The sequence below is a fragment of the Ascidiella aspersa genome, chromosome 1, assembly GCF_963924565.1.
Source record: "Ascidiella aspersa chromosome 1, kaAscAspe10.2, whole genome shotgun sequence".
NCBI lineage: Eukaryota > Metazoa > Chordata > Ascidiacea > Phlebobranchia > Ascidiidae > Ascidiella > Ascidiella aspersa.
Genome location: NC_139447.1, coordinates 14,824,695 through 14,844,115, shown reverse-complemented (window position 1 = coordinate 14,844,115; position 19,421 = coordinate 14,824,695). Strand labels below are relative to the sequence as shown.

At 35.4% G+C, this 19,421-nt stretch overlaps 1 protein-coding gene across 2 annotated transcripts in view; it reads right to left on the bottom strand.

The window, feature by feature from the left end:
* The window catches only part of LOC146167969 (uncharacterized), a 47,518-nt gene extending 41,036 nt beyond the window's left edge, over positions 1-6,482 (bottom strand). For both annotated transcript variants that reach the window (XM_083389364.1, XM_083389365.1), the window contains exons 1-12: positions 6,353-6,482; positions 6,143-6,209; positions 5,713-5,890; positions 5,451-5,592; positions 4,966-5,036; positions 4,396-4,597; positions 2,767-2,927; positions 2,098-2,288; positions 1,499-1,596; positions 765-807; positions 434-513; positions 152-226 (exon numbers count right to left, since the gene is read on the bottom strand). In XM_083389364.1, coding sequence (XP_083245490.1) covers positions 152-226; positions 434-513; positions 765-807; positions 1,499-1,596; positions 2,098-2,288; positions 2,767-2,927; positions 4,396-4,597; positions 4,966-5,036; positions 5,451-5,592; positions 5,713-5,890; positions 6,143-6,209; positions 6,353-6,412 — 1,368 coding nt within the window. In that variant the 5' untranslated portion in view covers positions 6,413-6,482. The remainder of the gene's footprint in view (positions 1-151; positions 227-433; positions 514-764; positions 808-1,498; positions 1,597-2,097; positions 2,289-2,766; positions 2,928-4,395; positions 4,598-4,965; positions 5,037-5,450; positions 5,593-5,712; positions 5,891-6,142; positions 6,210-6,352) is intronic.
* Between the last annotated feature and the right edge of the window lie 12,939 nt (positions 6,483-19,421).

Here is a 19,421-nt window from a genome sequence, read left to right as displayed (position 1 = left end):
CACCAGTTCAGCATTTTAAACGTCTAGTTCAGCCGTCATAATCTGCTATTGTTGTAAACCTTTTGTTAAATTGTTGCTGAAAATCGGTATAAAGCGGCATTTATTATAAGATAAGTGCCGTTTAAAAATAGCTTAGAAAGTAATAACTTACCGGGCTGCTACTGGAAGTTCGTTCTTTCTTGATTATGCCCTCTTTCGTTTTCATCGATTTGCCTTTAGGGGCGCTCTGATAAAAATATTAAATCGGAAGGTTTTTTTTTATTAAATTACAAATAAAAGAAAAAAAGTTGGTTTAAAAGTGATTACAATTTAAAAAAATATGAAGTCATAAATTGCCTCTTACTGAATGTACAAGGTATACCATAAAGCTATGTAAATGCCTTTCAGCTGTATTGACGATTCCAAACTATTTATAAAGTTTTGACTTTCTCACCTGTTGTGCCTTTTGCTTTTTAAGTTCCGTTTTTTTCTGTTTCTTTTGAGCTACGTTAGACGACTCGCCGTCAGAAAAATCTGCCAGAAAACATACGTTTAGGAAGTTTCAAATCAACGTAATCTCATAGAACAGAAGAGGTCTGGTTCTAATGTGATCAAAGACATTTTGTTTTCAATTATGCGGGAAAACCAAAGATCGCTTTTCCAATAAGGACTTAGAATTACCATAATTATCGTATTATATAAGTATTAGTTAAAAATGAGTGCACTCATTAGTCAAAATGAGTGCACTACGTAACTCGATGTATTCGTAGGAAATGACAGATTACCTTTAACAGAGTCGTCCTCCGAAACTAATTCTGGCAACTCTCCCTGTTAACAAAAACAGACTGGTTAATTGCTCATCAAATAACAGAAAACAGTATATTACAAGTTAAAAACACTTTTTGGACAATTGCGAGCTGTCTGACATTTAATACGAATTTCAATTAATCAATATTGTTTACAATAATACCGCCATCATATTGTTAAACAATTTCAATAAACGTAATAAAACCAACAGTTTTTTGAATCAAATGAGAGTAATCTTAACGACCATATGAGTTTAGTCATGTTTTATTTTTTCAACAATCCGATACTGAGAGTTAAAAATGTATGTTAAAATTGCCTGCTATTAACAACTGCCTTCCGATGTTCTTAAACTTTTTTTACCGCGAACCACTAAAATTTGTTTTGGCTTCGCGTGAACCACGGTAGGCAAGAACATTAAAAAAAAATTACGCCATATTTACTTTACAATACAAATAGACTTCATTAACTGTTGATTTCAGTCCAAAAAACGTGAAAGTGAAATGAAGTCTAAATACATTCAGTTCAAAACCGATCCATTTTTAGTTAAATTGTTTTGTTTAAAAAACTTAATACTTCTTAAATATGCACTAATATTTCCATTAGGCCTTCATGGGCCCCCTAAAACTAGTTCGCGGATCCCCAAGTGGTCTATGGACCCCAGTTTAAGAACCCCTGGCTTAGTGGTTTGCTTGAGCATTTGAGCAACAATTACCTGGGAAATAATGCTGCCATTTTTGGAAATTGAACGTATTGGTGCTTTACCGTTTTGGTCTCTCTGCTCCATTTTGTTCTTTTGTGATTCAATTTCGCCTGCAACAAAATTAAACGTTGCCATAGCTCCGAACATAGGCAATTAACAGCTATTGCGCTAAGTATTGGTTTACACTCTACAACACGTTTCTATAACGAAGTACTTGGCACCTTGACATTGTGATTGACCTTAAGGCAGGTGATGACATTGCCCTGACGCGGAGGAGCATACTTTGTTAATTACTTGTTAGTGTTTGACAATGAAATTTCAACCTACACTGTTATTTATTTATAACATTATTTTATATGACTGTATTTCATTCGTTTAATTTTAGGATATAAAATCACTTATATAAGTCATTGTGCTACTAATAAATTTCCGTACACCAATCACAACATAAACGTGACTAAATATCCCATATTAAAACAAAATATAAATATAAATACAAACGTTTATACGCGGTTTTGTTTTAAGGAATTGCCATTATGCAAGAAAATACAAATACAAAAGTTTTACACCTTGGAATTTAAAAGGAATGATAAGTATTACAGCTAACTTACGAAATGAGGCTAGTTGTTTCTGTAAATCGATTCGTTCGGACGGATTGCGGCAATTCTCCAGTCCTTCGAGGTCTGTTTCAATTGCCAACTGAAGTCGGCCAGTGTTTTTTAACGCTTCTGCCCTCCTGTGATACGCCTTACCCCAATCCGGCTGCAACGAAGTCGCCCGGTAACCGTCCAAAACCGCTAAACTGCAATCGAAAAAACGTATATTGACAATATGCTAAATTGCAACTCGACCTCAAAAATAATTTGACCTCAAAAAAACTTCGAAATATAAAATCCAGTTTAAAACACATGATTATTTCTACTGTAATCTATTAAGTTTATACCCTCTTTCTATTTTGTTTACCGAGGTTGTTAGTTCAATGCAAGTTTAAATTTTATAGTTGTTATAAAATCGATCAATGTATTTCTGCATTGCCTAATATTTGAGAATCGGATGCAGGGTAAAAAAATAACAAAAATCATGTACCACATGGCACTAATTTTTTTCGCTAGTGCATAGTTATTTAATAAATACGTATGGTTTGGACAAATGTTATAATTGTATGCAACACATAAATAAACAATAGTAGACAATACATGTTTTGAATTACAAGTAATTTTCATTTTAACATTTTGCTTAAAGTTAGCCCAATAGAGGTACTACGGCGTGGCCGCACTTACTCGTAAATCGTTAACTTAAGGGCGGCGATGCAACGATTGCAGAAGAGAACAGGACTGTAAGGGTATGTTTCAATAGCTTCCGTGTAAACTTTTAACGCTTGCATGTAGTCTTGCTTTTTAAAGAACTCATTACCCATGTCTTTAAACCTCAGCATTTTGCCCTGCAATAAATAATAAATAGATAATATCACAGGTTAGAACGATGAGAGATAACAAGTAGAACGATGAAGTTAACCTACATGATGTTAATAAACAATCCTTTTACCTGTATATATGAAAATAGCGTCTTAAGAATCAAATTTTGGTGAGCCCATTTTTAATAAAAAATGCCTCTATTTTATCGCTAAATATATCTTTTTCATAATCATTAGAGGTAAAATAAGAGCCAGGTACATATTTAACCGCATCTTATTAGGCTGAAAAATAACCGTTTGGTCGCAACAGCGTTAAAAAGGCGATTGTAGAATACCGATAATAAATAAAAACAGACAAATTACCCCACTTTTTTGGGCAAATTCTTGCAATACAAATGCAAAAAAAAAACTTGTGTCCAAAAAAATTGTTTTTGAGCAAACACTTTAAACTAGAAGTAAAATCGCGACGTGTGTGGCGCTAGCAACCCGAATGTAATTGTTAGAAAGTAATGTTTAACACATTGTTGGACTTGACACCACATTTATTTATGTAAATTTTTGTGAAGTCATGTTATTATCATATAAATGTCATTCAAGAAAAATCCACGGACCCTACAAAACCCGACCCTTGATGAGATAAGCTGAGTTTAAATTGGCAAAATTACGATGTGTTTGAAATAAATAAAACTCATTAGTGTTTTTTGTCATTTCTCTTGATATTTTACGTATATATGCAGGGGAGAAAAAACAGTCCGTCAAATTAAAAAACTTTTAAAAGAAAATGTTTACCTTTCTGCTCTAAATTTTGTATTAAAAAAAACGCATTGTTATTTGCAACAAGTGGTAGCTCAACTTCCAAACTAGTGATATGGAGTTGTTTCTTTATAAAAGTTATTTTGTGTGTCAGATTTTAAATGCTTTCAGCAAATTAATATCGCCATGCCGTCTTAAAACGGTAAAAATGATTCAACAGGCCGTTTTTGATGTCAAACTATAAACCATAGCCAAATTGGCTGAGGAATACACATTTCTCGAGTTAGACTTCCCAGTTAATATTAATAACATTTGTGATCTCTCAAAAAAAAAGTTATGAAAGCTCATGGTGATTTATATCCTGAATTCTGTGATTTGTGAGAGGTTGGTAATTAGCTAAAGAACGTAACAGACCATGATAAACTACTTTTTAACAGACGCGAAAAACAGTTTGTTGTTCATGTTGTGCACACAAGTTTTACTTATGTTGAAGTGTGCAAACAACTCCGAGAAAAGTCTACAAACCGCCAATGTTTATGGTCCTATGAAGGCAGGTCGCTTAAAATTTTCCCGTGCAGGTTTTATCTGTCCCAACACCCCAAGTCATAAACTAGAGCTTCGCTTACACACAAATTTTGTGCAGATTTTACATATTTTTCGGCGACGTAAGAAATTCCCAACAAAGGCAAATCTACGACCGGCGTCCAACTTAAACAACACGAAAAGGTTTGTGTCAACTTACAGTGTCGGCGCGCACCAGATTGGATTCCCGCACCACATCTCGGCCTTCGTAAGCGATTGTGTCCAGAACGTCGGCGAACTGCTTGGTAACCACGAGTGCTACATAGAGGCTACTATCCTTGTAGGTTTTTCCACGCGTTTTCTCGTTCAAGACGATGGCTTCCCTGTCGCCGTACGACTGAACAGCTGCCTGTATGCAGTCGCTGTGGAAAACATTTTTTTAAATGACGGTGAACAGGGTAAAAACAGAAGTCAAGACGAATTTTCTGCTAATCTGAAAGGCAGTTAGAATCGGCACCTTCAACATTTAAAATAAGGATTGTTGGTAAAACGCAAGGAAGTGTTGCGTTGCTTCAGTGTTCATTTGGTTGTTTAGCTGCTAAGGTGGGACTATCTAGGTCTAGGCAATTGTCACATTAGGATAAAAACGAGAGCTAAAATGTACAACATACAATCTTCACATTTTCACATTCACATAATGGTTAACTAAAACAACATGTGACAAATATACAGTGTATATACTTTATCTGGTAGTTAGTTACATTTTTTACAGGCTGGAAAATGTACTTACCAAACTAATTGAAATTGAGCATGGCCATGTGCATGTAATAGCAAAGGTATTTCTATCTCCTCATCCTCTGCCTAAAACAAAAATAACGTTAGTTAAACACATTGAAAAACAGCTTTCTTCTTCGTCAGATTAAAATGCTAAAAGTGCAGCTGGAGCATATCTTTATATTACTTATGAATGCTGTTTTCCTGATAGGTAAAACAGAAAGAGTTCAATAAAATGTCATGTTTTAAAATATATGAACCACCGGGGTAAATTGGTCACCTGCAAGGCTGACAATGCTCACTATTTGCATTCATAGTTTATCCACTTTCTAAACATTTATTATTTGTTATGCATTTAAGCATGGAAAACTTAGTCATAAATTATTCAACTAAATTTGAAATCAACGTTTGTTGTTTACACTACTGTTAAAAATGTTCTTGTATGAAGGCTAACATTGGGTTTTGGGATAAGTAACATGTAAATGCGGGTAAATGGCATACCTCAGAAGCTTTCTGTACAAAATTTAAAATTTCAATCAACTCTGTTTGTCTTTTTGCAATTGAGAACATCTTCACATTAGCTTTTTGCATCATCCTCCACATGACCATTTCTTCTTCTAAACGGTCAGCAGTTGTAATCCCACTGAAAATCCAAAATAAGTAGACAGATTACAAAAAACAGGCTCTTGCACTTCTTTTTAAAATTCTGTAAACATAATATGTGTATAATTGAATTTTTTAAACAGAAATTTTTTAAACTTACACTGGTAATGGGTCTCTGATACGCAAAAGTGTCTTTGCCCATGTGTGACACTTGGCAGACAGAAACATTGTGGGGGATTTCTTGCCAATGCAAAGTGACGTGAGGTTTATAACTGCAAGCTCCTTGACCCCTTTTACATACTCCTCATCCAACTGCATCCACATATTAACCTGCTGCTCTGTAGGTAAATATTGCTGTTTTAAACAGTATACAAAATGTAGGATTTTTTGTCCATTAAGAGTGGTAATTATTATTTTCACTCTAAACAATTACATTTCAGACCTAGTTAGGTTAAGTTTAAAGTTGAGACAGGATGATTCCAAAATAAGTCGCTCAAGGCTTAGTGACAGTATGTGTGAAGCCAACATAAAACAAAGGCAAAGAACAGTGCCCCAAAACACATGATATATAAAAAAATAAATTCACTTACTAATTCGCTTTGTTCTTTTCCTACCCCATGGAAACCTTCCAAAATACTTCTCTGGAAAGTCATCCAGCTGAAAGAGTTTTATAATTTAACTATGTTCTTAAACTGCCATGAGCATTTACAAAAAAAAATCTGAATGTAGTTGTAAAATATCACAACAAGATAAATAACAAAAGAGATGTCATGCAAATAAAAATCATGCTTGAAACTTACCATGTCACTATCATCATCTGAAGATTCAGCCAAAGCTGGAGGCATGTCACTTGCATCCATTGCAAGACAGCAGAGGTTTGTTTTTGAATTAAAAACACCAACTTTTAAAAATACTCAGCTAAAAACACCTACGTGAATTGAAAGTATATAAACCATGTTAAATAACACTGACAACATATTAATATTGAATCATTTTTAAACTTGTTTTGGTAAAAGTGCAACTTTGTATATAAAGACAGTCTCCATTACTTTGCTGAACAACATGACACTTTCATTATGTTTCAAAGCTTGTATATGTCTTATCTTAAAATTGACAAGTGTGACTTCAGACAACATAGTAAACTTATGGATTGGTTTTGGTATTTATTCCTACCTTTTTACTTAAAATTTACTAGCGTTTCATTGAGACTAGTCGACTACAGACAAGCAGATACCAGCCAACTGGGACTTATCCACAGGGGAAGTACCTAAAGGTGAAATAGCTATTGTGTTGGAAGCCATTATTTCATATTGTCTTTAGCTGGCGCATAAAATGACAGTAAATATTAAACTTTACAAAACAGTAAATATTAAACCTTACACACGGAAAGGAATAGCACATGATCAAGAAAAAAACATAGAAATAGTTTTTAAATCAGGGCTTGACTCTTGTAAAGAAAAAAAAACGGAACCACCTTTTTCAATTACAGAAGTGAAAAATGAATAAAAGACATTAAACATTGTGATTTCTACAGCCTAATTTTAGGCAAAGAAAGGTAACCAATTAGCTTGTTATTTAACAACTGCCCTGTGCTCACATAAAGCATTTTCAAAATATTTCAATAAGATTTAAAAATATAAATTATATTATGTAAATGTACATTGTACAGAATAACCCTAAGCTTATGTGGGTCCAAATTGACCTGAGCTGTGCATTTTTATCACATAATTGGGCACCTATCAGCAACATGTGTGACTTCAAGTATTTCCAAAGCATTTAATAATCTACCATTTCACATTTAAAAAATAATCCATTAATTAGTAAAAGAATGACAGAGGCAAAAATCTCATAGGGCCTCAGAAACTTATGTTAGGTAATGGCTTATTTTTGTAAAGAACTAATTTTGACAGAAATAATTTTAGTATTACAAAATACTAAATTTAATTTAAGCACAATTCATTATCTTTTGAAGTAATTGTCACAAGTTATGTATAGTATACTTGAATCCTTGACAGACTAACCAAATCAGATTTAGATGCAAACAAGGCAGGTTAAAAGAAATGTTTTACTTGTAGTTTAACAGTTTGCAATGTTGCGCTTAAATTTGGTTACTTATGAACAAAGACAAAAATAAAGCACCCGTTCTTTTGCAAAACTTTTAGTTCTTATTAAAGTTCTAAACCTTTAGATGGATCAGCAAAATAATCTAGCAAAGCTAGCAATTCAGGTCAGACAAAACAGAAAGTGTATACTGATGATGCCTTAGTTGGCGAAATATATATATATCTTTTAAGATCTGGTTAATGTGTCTGGCCTGAATTGCTAGCTTTGCTAGATTATTTTGCTGTTACTGATCAGGAATTAAGGTCGACATTTATCTTGCAAGGGTCAAGGTGATTTCCATTTTTAACATATTCAGTGCAAACACCTTTAGATGGATGGCAGTAAATTTGCAACATGATGATTAGTTTCATAACTATGTTTATGAAAGCAAACTTAAAACATAAAATCCTTTTATTGGAGAAACAGATAAATAATAATATTTGGTGAATCACTTGGGAGTTAAAAGAGTCAAAAATACAGTTTTTTAACATACAAAAACTCTACAGACCCTATACCCAGTCTGCATTTTCATGGCATGTCAAGATCTTGTGAGTGTACCAAATTTTAGGTTCTCAATCCCACCACAAATTTCCTTTTTCAGAAATTTAAGTGTACATATACTGATTTAGGTGTGTACACATAAATTTATTTAAAAAATATGAGGTGTGTATCTGACAGTAAGCAGACTGGCCTTATAAGAAAACATGTCAAGGCAATGCAAATTTTAATGACAGTAGTGTAACTTAGGGTTTTCTAGCAGTTTATCCAAAATATGCCAACAAAAGCATGCTACAGAAAAACAATGCAGGATAGTAATGACATTATTACTAGGAGTTGAATAATTTGTGTCTAACATATACTTGGAAAATACTAAAAATAGTTTTGTTTGCCAGGGCGCAGGTTACTGTACATCAGTGTTTCTTAATGAATGGTTCACCCCAGGGTGAATAAAATTTTTGCAGGGGTGAACCAACCAAAAGGGATGAATAAGGGAAAGTGAAAAGTTCAGGAGCATCCTATAGTCACTAGTAAACAACTTTCTGAAGTAAATCGACTACTGAACTGTTGTTATTTTGCTTATTGTAATAGTTAAGTTGGTTTGCACTGAGTGTATAAGTTAGGCCTACCATATGTCCTCTTTTAGGAGGATTTATCCCCTTTTCTTGAGAAAACTGAATGGTCCTCCGAGGACCCAAAAATGTCCAAATTTCCTATTTTTTCGCATTTCGAGTTAGTTGCTTATACTTCTAATAAGACTTTTAGCCGAGAGGTTGTATTTATTTCTAAAAAATACTTGAGCCATGAAAGATGCTGAATTGCTGGTTTAAAAAGGGTTTCTAGGGGGGCTTCAAACAATTCCCAAGAGGGGAGGAGAGCTGTGAAAAAGTTAATATTTAAATTTCTTGCTATGATTCTGATGGTATCGTTTTCGTTTTGGTTGTACACCACTCCTACTGCGCTGAACAAACTTTGTTTTTGCCAACTTTAACATAAAAACTACCAAAAAAAATTTGTGAATCTTCTGTTATTACTTTGTTGAGCACAAAGTTTCTTTGAGTGCCATTCCATGTTTTCATATCATCGATGGTATAACGGCCATATTTAATTATAATTTTTCTAACTTATAGATAAACGATAAAAGTCATCCACCGTTTGAACTATTTTTTATCCATATTTTATATAAGTGGATAACAGGCTAGCAACAGGGGGACGGAATGTTTTGCAAAAAGCCTCCGGATTTTACAGTTTAGCGCCAATTCAACCAATTAAATCCAATTTTGTTTCGTGCTTCGCGCGACCGACAACAAATTTCACTATTTTCAAGTTGCCTCAGTGAAATTTAATTAAAAATTTCGAATTGCTTTTCGTAGGGATCATAGGAAAATTACAAAGGGTGTCGCTGCTGAAAAAAGTTGTGGATATTGCATGTATTTCTCAAACGTAACAATTCTATTTTCGTTTTACTTGCAGGCAAAAAATGTCATCTTTTTGGGTGCTAATAGTATGGTAGCCCTAGGGATAAGTACAACAATTTGGTGACTTTGTTTTGTGCTTTTGTTGCTTTATATTTCTGGACTCGAGAAATTGTAGATTTGCAATTGTAAAACTTAGCTGGAGTTGATCTTAACAAAAATCAAAACAATCCAAGTCATTTTGAGCTGTTATGTATAGACGAGATAGTTTAATCATATCATGAGACGGGTGAATGAAATCTGGAGATAGATGCTAAGGGTGAACAAAACTAAAAAAGTTTAAGAAGCACTGCTGTACACCCCTAACTGCATTCCATAATTTGTGGCTGCCAAAGATTTACGCACATTTTTTTTATGATACAATTTGCGGTTTTAACGCATATTTATGTAAACAAAAATGATCCAGCAAGGACCCCTGTTACTAACAACACTGAAAAAAGTGAATATCATTTGAAAGATATAATAAACAATAAAGTGTACTTTGCAACACAATTAGAGAAAATGAGACTTTTAATCTTGCAAATGAGAAAAATCCTGACAGACCTCATGTAAGTTTGCAAAATATGCATGAAAGAGAAGGGGTTAAATAAAGACATTTTTAAAAAAATATTTAGGCCTTTACTTAAACATACTTTTCTGAATTAAATGGCATCATAAAAGAAAAAGGGGCGCTGGTCTAGAATCCTACCACAACGAAACACCATTTGGGTTAGGGTTAGTGTTTGGGTTAAGGTGGGTCAAGTATTATTATTAAACAAAGAATATAATAATACTTGACCCACCCACACCCAAACGCTAACCCGCACCCTAACTCAAACTTTGTGCGTTGATTTTAGAACTGTGGTAGGATTCTAGACCAGCGCCGAAAAAGGCACAAGCAAATATCAAAAAAGTTACAAAATACTATCTTAAAAATGTGGCGAACCATGGGGAATTTTATAGGCACACAAAGTTGCACCCTAATTTATAGTGCTGCTATTCTTTAAACAGCATCCACAAACAAACAAAACTAAAGTGGTAATGGAAACGTCTTGCAACCTAGATGGTTACTCCATTTTGTTCACTTTTTAATATGGATATGCATTTAACAGTTTTAAAAGTTGCACTTGTTAAAAAGTATAAATCTTTCGTCGTGCTATACTAAAGCACCACTGGTGAAAAGTTTTGCTCAGTCCAGGTATGATATTAAAATATTTTGTAAATTTCAACATGTAGTCTGGCCGGCAACAACTAATATTCTTAGTGGGGTTTGCATACAAGCATTCGCTGCGTTACAAACGACAATTCAAAAAACAGAAGCAACGAACACCACGGCTTTGTGCATTACTGCACAGTGAAGAGAGCAAAATCCCCGTTTCGTCATGTGTGATTGCACACATCTCAGCGGTACAACATGAACACTTTTTTCAGCTCTCACAGGCTTTGTGACTGTGTGTTATTTACTCATTGGGTTAAATTGGCTATAGCACTAATCAAACATATGTGCTTATGGCAGGTTGTATTGATTATCAGACATGAAGTCAGATACAGATTACGAACAGGGATACTTATAATTATTGTTATTAATTGCTCAAGACTGATGGGCTTGTGGCTTTATGCGTACAGGCTTTTAACAATTTGTGTCTCCTACTGTTGTTTCAGAAGATTTGATTAGGAACATTGCTATAGAGCAGCGCTTCTCAGCCTCCTTTCCAGGTGCGCCGCGAGCAAAAGGAAAAGAACAATTTAATATATGAAACATGTATTTTTACTTTCCTACTAAGCTTAGCTCATTGATTCCACAGTACTTTCAAGTATAACACAATAAGCCCTACAAAGCAACAATATCTGAACAGACAATCTATAACACCATAGTGCAAAGACCACCGACATCATAACGCCAAATACGCAGTAATGACCACGACAGAATAAGATCTAAAATAGTCTAGATAAGAGCTAAACATGTCAAATTAAGCCCACGACTATAGGGAAAGAGTATGGGATGACTTGGGAACACCAGTTTGTCATTGGCCGTTTGCTGTCTACATTTTGGGCGCCGTTATTTTTTTTTGCCCGTGATTGGGCTCATGGGCGGGTAGTTAGTGATAGTTATGGATGGGGTTTGGGGTTAGATAAAAGGTTTTATAGGCCTTATTTTGGCCGTTTAGGTCTGATTCCGATTTCGTCATTATTACGACTGTTAGGTATTAGTCCTATTTACGCCTTATTCCTAACTGTATTTTATTCCGAAGCTGATGTTGTTCTTCTTTTGGTTTTAAGGCTGGAGTCTCTTTAAACATACACAACTAGAAAACCTATATTATAGTAAACGATTGCAAGCAATTTAAGAGAAATAGAGGTACACCGCAAAAATTTCGCGATCGCTTCGCTCGCGAGGTGCGCCGCCACGTTTTCAAATGTCTTTACGTGCGCCCCAAGTAAAAAAGGTTAAGAAACACTGCTATAGAGGCATAGGCGCCCGCAGAAAATTTTCCAGGTTGGGACAATCATGGGCGTATCTAGAAAATCAAAAAGGTGGTTCTGCATTTTTAACTTAGGCAAGTACCCTATTTTCTGTCTGACGTTAATGAATAATGAGTCAATGACGTCATAAAATAATGACCGTATGGCGTCATAAATGGTGATTGCAAGACGCCGTTATAAAAATTAATCAGAAACAGCCAATTAACGTCCAAGCAAAAGCGAACTTTTAGGACGCAAATCGAACACGCGCGTCGTCGACCTTTCTGCCAGGCGCCAGAAGGACTTGATGTGATATCGTTAACTTTAGGCGAAAAAATAAACCAAGACCGTGAAATATGTGTGATTAATTGTGGTAGAATCATTATTGGGCTTAGCAGCGCAGTTTCCTAATTTCTATAAACGGGACTAGCGCTAAATTTTAAGCACGTCTCTCGCCACCTGCAATGCTAAACACCGATTGTTTTTCCCGGGTGCTATTATGCCACGCATTGCAATATCTGCGCAGAGCAGTGTGCCAAGTCAACTAAATTGCAATCTGCGTTTAAGGAAAAAAAATTGTGTCAATTGCACACTTAACACGTGGTCTTAGAATATGCTTTAAGAGCATAATTTTGAGTTACCTATCTAATAGTATCCATGCATAAAAATGGAGACTTTGAAACGCGCACGACAGTCACCATTATATCTCCTTTTAAGAATTTTTTTATCTGCTTTAAACATATGCCGATGTCACACCAACAACGGATATTAGCGCAGAGAGCGAACAGCGAGGAACATTAACTGCCGCCAAACTTGCGGTTTTATCAAGAAAAAACGTTTGACTTAGCGTTGTCAATTGTCGAATACACACTTTGCATGATTTGGTTTTGCATTAGATTAAGACGCGTGACGGTACTACTTAAAAGCACGTCGCTTCGAAACCGTGCAAAAACGAATAAAAATGATAATATTACTTGCAAAAAGGGGGGTAAGAACCCCCAACCCCCTGGATACGCCACTGGGGCAATGGATAATGTATAATATTTTTAACTTTCATTAGTAATACATATTATACTTACGAATAATATAATAATCGCTTTTTTAAATTCCAGGGGGGGAGTTCCCCCCCCCCCTTGCCCCCTCGTGGGGGCGCCCATGTATAGCGGGAAGTCATACTAAAAATCATACATTCAGATTTAACTGCCGGATAATTAAAATGTTGTAGGCCTATTCTCGTCAAGGGCTGTCGGTCAAAAACAGCCCGAGTACGACGCAGTCTACAACTGCCATACAACTCATCCACAATCAGTTGGTTGAAAAATGGTATGAAAAATATTTTCCAAAATTCACAAATTTCGGCCATTCGGTTTCGAATTTAGTTTTGCGCATGCGTAAATCGGACTTCGACACTACAAAAATAAACCGACTTAGTCAGCCGAGTCCCAAGTACGACTCCGCAGCCCTGGCGAAAACAACGGCGTACCCGAACGGCGACGTTTAACTGGGGCACCCAAATGAGTCGTACCATACCCTTCCCCTGCTGTTCTGGTGCCTTTTAGGTCATTTAGGTCTGTTCTGGTGCTTTTTAGGTCATTTGTTAGCACCTGTATTGTGCCTAATAAACTCGCAATATCAACTAAATGCTGGTTAGCTCAAGGCCCAGTGAAGCCCTTACTGTTGCTGTAAGTAACGAACGTTATGGTCACGATTCGATCGTATACGTGTAACAATTGGTATGGTTTTTTTAACGGAAACGAATGAAGAATGGAATAAACTCGCACACCTCCCTCAAACATTGTCCAGTAATTCCAATCGCTTCCTGCCATCAATAACTGGTTTATCAATGGCATGTTCAATATCTAATCGCGAAATAGCATCCGAAAGTAATTCAAAAGTCTGGGAGATTTGTTACCCTGTCTTGTCGAGGCTATTTCTGATTCTGAATTTTCCGAGGCCGTTTTGCGTTTTAGCAAAAATATGCGTTTATTTTATTACCTCGCTTCATTTTAAACAATAGTAGCCTACGTTTAATCTATCAACACAGTTCTTTCTAACAGGGATTGCCTCTTAATCATATTGTGAATTATCTTCACTTGTATGAATGTGACATAACAAAGCTATTATAAAATCCCTTGTTACGTCATACGCGCAGTTGGACGCCAAGTGGCCTAGATTGACATGCATTGTTACTGAGAAGTGTGACGTGCATGAATGCGTTACGCACATTGAACAAAATAGCGCACATTGCTATTTACAGTTTTGTCTTGAATTGCAAGATTTAATACAAAAACAGCCGGTCAAAATTTCATAAGGGGGGGCATGACACGATGCCCCCCTCCACTAAATACGCTAGTGGTAATATGTTATATAGACCCTTGTCAAGGTCAATTCCTTAAGGCTGTTAACCATAAAATTCCTTGTCGCCTAACTTTGGAATGCTAAAAAATAATTGGACTGCTGTCGGTCATGAAGCTGTGGTTACTTAAATTACTACAACATCAGTTGGCCGGCTAGCGTAACGGTATAAAACTTTGTAGGTCAGTCAAAAAAGGTAAAAGACGGCTAGCATAGATTCATTAAGAGTCCACCTGATTAACAAAACAATAGTTCAGGCCTTAAAGGGGCAATTAATAACTTAGATTTGTTTAAGAAAGTGTGACTGCTGCATTTCAGTTATAAGGGAAAATTGTCAAAAATTACTTTACGAAGAAAATTCGCAAATAAATTACCAACAACTTCGGTGACTGTTAGGCCGAGTGCTAATTGTTACGCAATACACACTCTCCTGACTAGAGAGTGCAAATTTTAGTTTGACAAATTTTTTATCAACCCTCGATTGCTATTTATCACACAAAATATCCTGGATTTGCTGATGCTTTCCGGTTTAAAGTGGACAGCCTTTCGGTTTTAACTAAAATATTGACATGCCTTTATAATTTCAATAACAACTTATAAGCTGTAGTCTTATGCGTTACCCACCACTTTCCCAAATTAGGTTAAGGGTAAACAGTGCCCGAACAGTGGCAAATTGACCAAAGGAAAAACATGCGCCTAACGTCGGCGCCTAAACGTATCTATAGGCCTACCCTTTATCAGTCGAGGACGCTTCACAATGAATGAAACGCACTAAATCTTACGAAAAAATTAAATAAAATAACCTGTTTACGTTGGGCGGTACATTTAATCTAAGCTTATCACGGAATCCATTTGGGAGCCTTTGCTATAGAATAGATGCTTTTACACCACTAGCTTAAATAGTAAATTATATAAATATAGTAAATTATTACCAAATAATCACACTATTGTAATATATCATTGCCACACATAGCCTAACCCTAGATTGAAGATAATTATTGCGAGCCTTGCATTTATCCGAGCCTTTGCTTGAAAACAATCATATAAAGATTTATTGGCTTCCTGTTTTGGTCGTTTCGATTGGCGAGCAAGATTTTTTGCAGTTTTGGCTAAACATATGGAACAGCTTTGAGTTTGTATTGGTCTGTGGATCCTTATTTTTTTCTGTTTAATTTTTTTCACTACTTTTTGCCCTGTGTGACATCTTCTGCGAATGCATTGGAGCAGAATTTTTTTTCATAGACCCTTACATTTTTCTTCATCAAACCAAAATTTTTTTAATAAAGTGACTTATTTGATCAAAAATGTCATTTTACCAGATGTTGCAATACCGCAGCGTTAATAGTGTTTCTTTTTATAGAAAAGTATCAGTTATCGTGGACACCACGCCAATAACGTTTTGACTACAAGTCCAACGTCAAATGTGTACGTCCAAAGATTGCACTAAGTTTAAACGTTATTAAGGTGTTCTATAAACCACAATAATACATCAGTGAGTGGTGTTAAAAGTTAATTGAGAAATATTATTATAGACCAATGCAAATAGATATTGTCTTATGCGAGAAAACGAAATGATGTTTAGGTTTAAACCAAGGTTCCTGACTCGGTAAACTATTAAATTACGGGTAAACGTTAATTCCCTACTAATAATCTATAATCAGAAAAGGGACTTCCTTTTGATGGCAAACCTTCGACTATTTTATTAGCGGTTATATAGGGTTTGTACACGTATTTCCAAAGCCGACACCCCGTATCTCACAAAAAGTATACAAATTACGACCGTCCATTCCGTTGAAAAACGGTCTTCCAAATTAATACCAAACCAAATACTGAATATTTTTGATTTCTAGGAAATCTGCCTACAATATCTGCTTCAGTTCCTCAAATGCTACTTTGGTTACATTTTTTCCCGATCCCTTACTTAGAGGCACGTTTTCTGCGGTGAAATCCAGCTAGTGTCTTTAGATGCCAATATAACATCAACACTGAATACAGGATCTGAAACTTACATACTCACACATGTACAACAACTGGAATCCAGGCCTTAATTTGTGGTTTTCATAAAACACTTCTTCCAAGTGATGTTTCATGACGCATTTGTCCTAAACATGAACAAGGGGGTCACAAGGCGTTGAGTGCTAAAGAAAGATGTCGACCATTTAGAAAAGTTGGAGAACCACTTAGTGTGTCTTTTGATAATACTTCAAATTCTTGACATTTTGCATATAGTTCGACGCATTCAAATCAACACGTAACGTTAGTATGCATGAACCAACTACGGAGTGCGATTCTGTGTCTATAATATTATAAATAATAATTGATAAATGGAACATTTTCCAACCAGCTTCATATGAACCGCCTGATGAGAAATATTTCAAGTTAAGATCAAAGATATTTTTTTACTTGCGTTTGTCGATAATTTTTGATTTAGTAATACCTTTCTTCTCAGGCTCAAATTAAACCTCGCAAAAATAAGGACTTAACGTCCCTCCTACGTTGTGCAATCTTGTTTTGACAAATTATTTTATTCATTTGTATTACATTTAAGTCAACAGATTAGTTAAGTGACAAAATAACTGTTTGGGATATCTGCCGGTTTGGGCGGTACTACGGGGTGACAGTATCTTGGCATTTTCTTTTGCGGAAGGTATTCCATCAATAGTCATGTATTTGCGTGTTGGTTCTTCGCTTGTAAACTGTTACGCAACCGTGTTCCTTATGTTTTTTACCATTTTTATGGTAACATTTTAGCAGAATTACGACTATATATGTATACCAATTGGCATTTTGACCGTATACAATATAATTGTAACATTATGAACTTTATGATTTCACTATAATATTTAAACTATTTTCAAACCTATGTTACTCTCCAGCGACTAAAGTCATGTTTCAAAATAGTCTTTAAACAAAACGAACAATATCAGAGGGTTGGCCCTTAAAAACATACAATAATATGTTCTTAGACTCTCTGCAAAAGCATGTTCTGTCAAACAATCCAGTCCATGATTTGTGCAAATTTATAACGTCTGAATATGGCCACTTCATCATGAATAACACCAAACCAACTTTTTTGCGCTTCATGCTATGTTTTAGGTTGGCTCGGTGCTGCCATTTAGCTGAAGTTAATATTCCTAATTGTTTTATTAGCCTAACTAAACTTCAGTTGCATAACTCCGAAGGCAGTCTCCTCAATAACGCTCGCTTCCTAATATTACTTAAATTATATTATCACGTTATGACTTACTTTTAGACGTCAACGTTAAATTTTTTTTTTTGCAAAAGTGCATTTTGTCCATTTTTTGCATCGCTTCGGATCGCATTTGTATCATTTGTATTGGCTGCTGTTCCGTAAAAAGAATTAAAAAAGTGCGAAAACAAAATTGTCAGGTTTCGTTTTCCGAAAGCATTTAAAAGCCTTAAATGTCCTCTGATTCGCCATTGTAAAAAATAAACTATTTTTTAGAATTTAAGAAAATTTTTTAATTAAAAAATGCTGGTCTAGCTTGGATCATATTTTTATGGTCGAATAACATTTGTTGGTGTGCCGCCGAATTTTGTTAGCTCGGTTATAGTGTGCCGCAAGTGTAGTGCTCTAGTACAGGGCTCGGCAAACGTTTTTGCATTGCGGACCGGTTTAAAACTGAAATTTTGTCGCGGACCGGCCTTAAAAAACAACAAATATTCAGTAAAGGAAATTTATTAGAACTTTTATCAATGCGAACTTTAAGCTTGTTTTGCCGCAAAAAGATGCTCCCATCTAGGAATTATTGAACCTAATGAAACCCGCCGTTGGCATTAGGCCCGCCAAGCAATTGAACCCGGCCCGCGGCTTAAATAAAACTTTTTGGCATTTACGTTTTATCTTGAGAACACTTGTACCATGAAATCACACTTGTATAGCCTACCATTATTACCTATTCTACACCAGCTTTGTGTCACCAGCTTGGGACCGAAACGGTCCCCCGAATTTCTCCAGCGGTTTCACAAATTTTGGATTTGCAACTTTTTGGTATTTAAATGAAACACTTGCGGTATCTTAAAACTACTTAGCGGTCACCCAAACCAAACCTTAAAAAAAAACTGGTCACAACACACTAATTGTTTTGATCCTCAACGAGAACTTGATACTAATTGTGATTTTTTATCATATCGATCAACCGTGATGTATATTTAAACAAAAGTTAATGTGAATATAAAACGCAATTAATTGTTTTGGACTTTTTTTTAGGTTTGCACGTACAGTTAAATCAAAAAAACATTTTTTTGTTTAAATCAAAATTTTATTTTGACAACCCTGCTACGGACCGGTAATATACATCTCGCGGACCGGTACCGGTCCGCGGACCGGCGGTTGCCGACCACTGCTCTAGTAGATAATCAACAATCTCTTTTCTAAGCTTACGAAATATAAGGACATCGCATAACTTATTGGGAAATTGGCCTCCAGATTTTTATACTATTAAAACTTACAGTATACCTTAACATACTCGGAATATGGTATATTTTGGTTTAGAAAATTCAATGTATTTTGAATGTATCACGCGTTTTGTACACATAAAAATCGTTTAGATTGGCGAACGCAACAGCGTGATTTGTTTTGACACATTGTCTTGGCTAAGGATGATTAAGTATTATTAACTAATTGGAGCCTTAAGTTATAAATTGGTTAATCTTGGTGAATTTTTGACTTTGGCGAAGTTCACTGTTATAACCAAGCCTAAAATATACTCACTATATTTTATTAATAGCATTTTTAATAGACAAAACAATTCAACAACAACCCTAAAAGTTAACAAACACTTTAATCTCGATTGTTAAATTAGAATTTCTTTACCCACAAACGGTGTGGGCTTTGAATCGTTAGATGCATTCTTCTTTCGGTTAAGCAAACATTCAGGAGCTATCTGTTGTTCGCGATTGTTCATGCATTAAAGGCAGCTAATGTAAATAACAAGAAAAGAACAGCAACCAGCTGGCTTTCGCTCATCAGATG